Raw genomic sequence first — 4,452 nt, forward strand, 5'->3', positions numbered from 1 at the left:
AGAATTCAATTTGGGCTACGTCGTACTAAATATTTGTACTTTCCCGTACTTAGTTTTGGCACAAAACGCAATTCGATTCTGCTAATGCGCACTTTTGAGAGAGATTAGACCAAAGCTAATGACTGCGCATATTTATAAAGCCCACTGAAATAGTATAGATATATATATATTTACCCGTCAGGTACATCATGCATTCATGTATGTATATGGGTCAATCGCGATAAGAACCGATGCAGACATATGTGAGTGCCCAATGAACTCACGTGAATGCGATTTCTGAATGATTTACGACTGACATGGCGAATATCTTATGACTGTCTGGCATGGGACTGGATAATGTCCTATGGCCGATTTGCGATAGCCCATCGAAGCCATTATTGCCTGGTATAATATAACCGACACCCAGGTGCCCTTCCCAATATATGTATGTACAATATATAGCCTAGCATATGGGCAAATTCAATTTGCGTGAGCAGGAAACGAACATAAATCAAGCGCAGTGCAAATTGTGGGAATTTGAGTCTTGCACTCACAGAACTGAAAGTTGGAGAACTCAAGTCGAAGCGGAAATCTTAGCAGTTGATCAATTTTAATGGTTCGCCACTGGAATTACACGATTCCCTACACCATAAGCCACATGGGTAACATGGCCATAACTTTACCGCGGCACCTGGCAATTGCAATCGCGAATGAAAATAAACATAAAGCCAGTCGGGTCAGGCCACACACATGCTCACCGTGGACTGAGTACTTTAAAAAACTTAATAGATGAAAAAAATTTAAATTTAATTTGATAAACGTTTCGATAAGTAATGTTAACTGAATATTGGAAAGTGGGATTTTAAGTTTTGGAAAATCCTCCGAAGAAGCATAGAGAAAGAGAAAAATGCCTTAAACTGCTGCGTTTCATAATACATGATTCCTACTTTCGAAATATTTTTATTTATTTATTTAAGATGATAGTAAAGTTTACAAAACTAATACTTACATAGGGGGCGTATTTGCTAGCTACAAGGCCTTCGACTACGTATTTATTTACTTAATAAAAAATTTTTTTTTTACATTTAGGTTTTCATATATTCTTAATTTGAGGGATGTGATGAGTTTCAATATGCAATGATACAATTTTGTTTCTATTAAATATGTAATTATTGTTTTGATGTTTTCTATTGATTGGTTTCCGAAATATATTATTTAAGGTCTTCATTTACGTGGTTCCCCCAAAAAATATATGTTTCTCAATCTGTTTTACAACACTGTGCGCGGCACTCGTTATGCACGAAATATGTTTATCAGTTCGAAGCGCGCCAGCGATAATATTGGCAATTATATCGGCACATCGGCGCCTCGCACGTGACCACTTTCAAGTTCAGCGCCGCAGGAAGGCCCCAGTGCTGGCATAATCGCTCCAAGAGACAGTTCGCAAGGGGGCGAGTGAAAGAATTCTTATCTAAGGGGGAGGTGTGGCCAAACAGGTGAGCTCACCCAACGTGGCCCCATGTCAAGGACAGTTCTCTTATGCAGGGCAATGTTCCATTCTCAAGTTCAAACGTAGGATTGTGCACAAAGTTACGGGCAAGTTGCACAAGTGTTGGGAAACTTTTGTTACAATCAGTTTAGGTTATGCAGTTCTAGGGAAATTATAGCATAAATGGAAACGCAATACATCTTAAGCATTTAAAAAAAAACGGCTTCCAGACCACCAGCCAAGAATATTGAACGGCAAATATAATTTTTCGTGAAAAGGTAAATTAAAAATAGAGCAGTAAAAAGAAAATTATTAACAACCTTCTCATCCAAAGCTTTTCCGTATTTTTACCCCCACAAAACTCATTATTCTATCTATCCCGTATCCCATCAGTCAAACCCTAACCCCCACTGTAAACAATCAGCTCCGGTGAATGTGCAAAAAATCAAACAAAAACGTATTTTTCACTTGCTATATTTCACAATATTGAATTGTTGCTGTGGCTGGTGTGTCAGTGCTTGCCATATTTTATTTATTTATTGATCACTTGATTTATGTGAAAATTCTCTTGGTATTTTTAACATTTGCTGATGAGTCTTCTATTTCTATTTTGGCCCCCAAGGCTTATAAATACACCTGTCGGCGGGTACAATCGATACTTTTTGAGTGTGTTTCATAAAAACGGGATTAAATGGAATTTAAACTGCCAAAACGATTCGTATTTTGGACTGTGTGGTTTTCATTTGAAGTGAGCCGATTTCAGTGCATGGGTGGAGAGTTAAAAGGGGGTGGGCGCCATTTCAAATCAACAATGACACTGAGCTCGAAAAAAGCGGGCGCCATCAGAGTGCGATAAACGAAAATTGACATTATTTAATCAAAAACAAATTGTTTATGGATACTGTACGGTGATATTTGACACTTTTTTTGGTTCTAAGAATATTTTTCAGTGCACAAGTGCGAGGGACCCGAACAAACAGAGAAGCAAGCGGTATTTCAAATAGAAGTGCCGCCCTTTAGCGTCTTCGGCCGGCTCCTCCGGCTTGGGCATTGGCGCCCACCTCGGCGCCCGCTCCAATGCCCGCGGCCATCCCGGCTTCGGGTCCGTCCTGGGCGGCATCGGCCGCTCCGCCGCCTTGTGCTCCAATTTGTCCACCGCCCCCCGCCGCCGCGCCAACGCCCCCTTGGGCGGCACCCATGGCCTCGGGTTGACCCGGGACTTGAGCCTCAGCGATGCACTAATTGAAAATGGGTGTGGTTAATGTGCAGTAAATCACTGGTTAGGAAACCCAAGGGGTTCAGGGTTTACCATTTTTTTTAGTAATTAAAAAATCGTTGTTCAATGAAAAAATACTATTTTAATATCACCCTAAAAATAATAATAACAGTTCTTAGCTAATGAACAATATGTTTTACATATTTTCTCCATTCAGTAATTTAAAAACATTTCTAACATTTAAGATCAACGTATACCCACATTTACAGTACAAGACATTCTTTATAGAACAGCGAATTCTTGAGTTTTCTTGATATTAATTATTAAGTTAATTTGAAATTAAATTAAATTATTTAAGCAAATGAAAAACTTTTTATATAATAAAGTTCATCGTAATAAACCCTTTTTCCTCGGGAATTCAATCCATGCTGATTTAAAATCTCACCATTAGCGTGGCCAAAGCAATCCAGGATATTATCGCGACTCTCATTGTTAAGGGAACTCTTCAAATGCAGGTTGAAATAAACTATAGATGGTTTCCATCAAACCCTATTGCTTTTTATACTAACCATAATGCCAAGCAAATCAAATCTCGTGAGAAGCGCATACTTTGCATTATCCAAAAACACAAATCTTGGGCTGCCATGGGGGCGATAGGATCTACGGTAACACAACTGGGTTCTGGGGCAACTATTATATATTATTAATTGATTGTATTGTTGACAATCGCTAATTGCTCCTGTGCCCCGTGCATGCTTCTAGCGTGAGTCTATTAATAAATAACTAAATAATTAACCAACCAGTTCAGTCCAGTCAACCGAACAGCGGAATGATGACATTGCGACCAATATAGTTGTTATTGCGGGAAAATTATTGAGTAATTGTGCAAAGTACGAGGTCAATATTAAACAAAAGCGAAATCAAATCAAGGGAATAACAAAATGTAACCGCAATTCGAAGAAAACAAAGTTAAAGGGCTATAAAAACAACATATTTTGTTTGCTTTAAAAAGTTTTATCTTGAAAGTACTATTTGGCGTCATAAAATGTTGAGAAATATTTGTATATATTATATTAAAAATTTCATTGAAGTTCACTTATCTTTTTGAAAAGCTCATGATTAAAATATTTTTTAACGTTCCATAAATTCCATTGAAATATTTTAATCTGCTTATAATTAAAGAAATAAAAACAGTTTTTTATCCGGTCCAGCGAAAAAATAAACATTAGTCATAAAACAGAAGTCTGTTAATTAAATTAAAATACAATAAACCGCAATTCAAAGAAAACAAAGTTAAAGGGCTATAAAAATAGAATATTTTGTATGCTTTTAGAAGTTTTATCTTGAAAGTACTATTTGGCGTCATCAAATGTTGAGAAATATTTTTATATATTATATTTAAGATTTCTTTGAAGTTCACTAACCTTTTTCAAAAACTCATAATTAAAATATTTTTTAACGCTCTATAAATTCCATGGAAATTTCTTAATCTGTTTACAAGTAAAGAAATTAAAGAAGTTTTTTAATCGGTCCAGCGAATAAATAAACATTACTCATAAAACCAAAGCCTGTAAACTATAATAAAATACTCAGACTTAAATTCTAAAATTAAAATTCCTTCAACACTTTCTTTGCTAAATGAATAGCACTTTTTAAAGTATAATCAAAGTAATAGACATGTATATTCCTGCTGCACTTTCTGACAGGCTTTTCAACCTTCAATTATCCAGCACGAATAAATGCAACAATGATAAACAAAACAATTACA

At 36.3% G+C, this 4,452-nt stretch overlaps 1 protein-coding gene across 1 annotated transcript; it reads right to left on the bottom strand.

The window, feature by feature from the left end:
* Positions 1–2,070: 2,070 nt before the first annotated feature.
* LOC119552718 (probable H/ACA ribonucleoprotein complex subunit 1) lies at positions 2,071–3,200 on the bottom strand. The gene is made up of 2 exons (XM_037862469.1): positions 3,130–3,200; positions 2,071–2,706 (listed from the first exon to the last, which is right to left on the bottom strand). The coding sequence occupies exons 1-2, from the start codon at positions 3,172–3,174 to the stop codon at positions 2,485–2,487; spliced, it is 267 nt and encodes an 88-aa protein (XP_037718397.1). The 5' UTR covers positions 3,175–3,200; the 3' UTR covers positions 2,071–2,484.
* Between the last annotated feature and the right edge of the window lie 1,252 nt (positions 3,201–4,452).

This window comes from Drosophila subpulchrella, chromosome 3L, assembly GCF_014743375.2.
Source record: "Drosophila subpulchrella strain 33 F10 #4 breed RU33 chromosome 3L, RU_Dsub_v1.1 Primary Assembly, whole genome shotgun sequence".
Classification (NCBI taxonomy): domain Eukaryota; kingdom Metazoa; phylum Arthropoda; class Insecta; order Diptera; family Drosophilidae; genus Drosophila; species Drosophila subpulchrella.

Excerpts from the sequence above, each read along its gene's own strand:
- LOC119552718 (XM_037862469.1), bottom strand. The coding sequence starts at position 3,174 with ATGAGAGTCGCGATAATATCCTGGATTGCTTTGGCCACGCTAATG. Across the intron at positions 2,707-3,129 it reads TTGCTTTGGCCACGCTAATG|TGCATCGCTGAGGCTCAAGT; the intron begins GTGAGATTTTAA and ends ATTTTCAATTAG.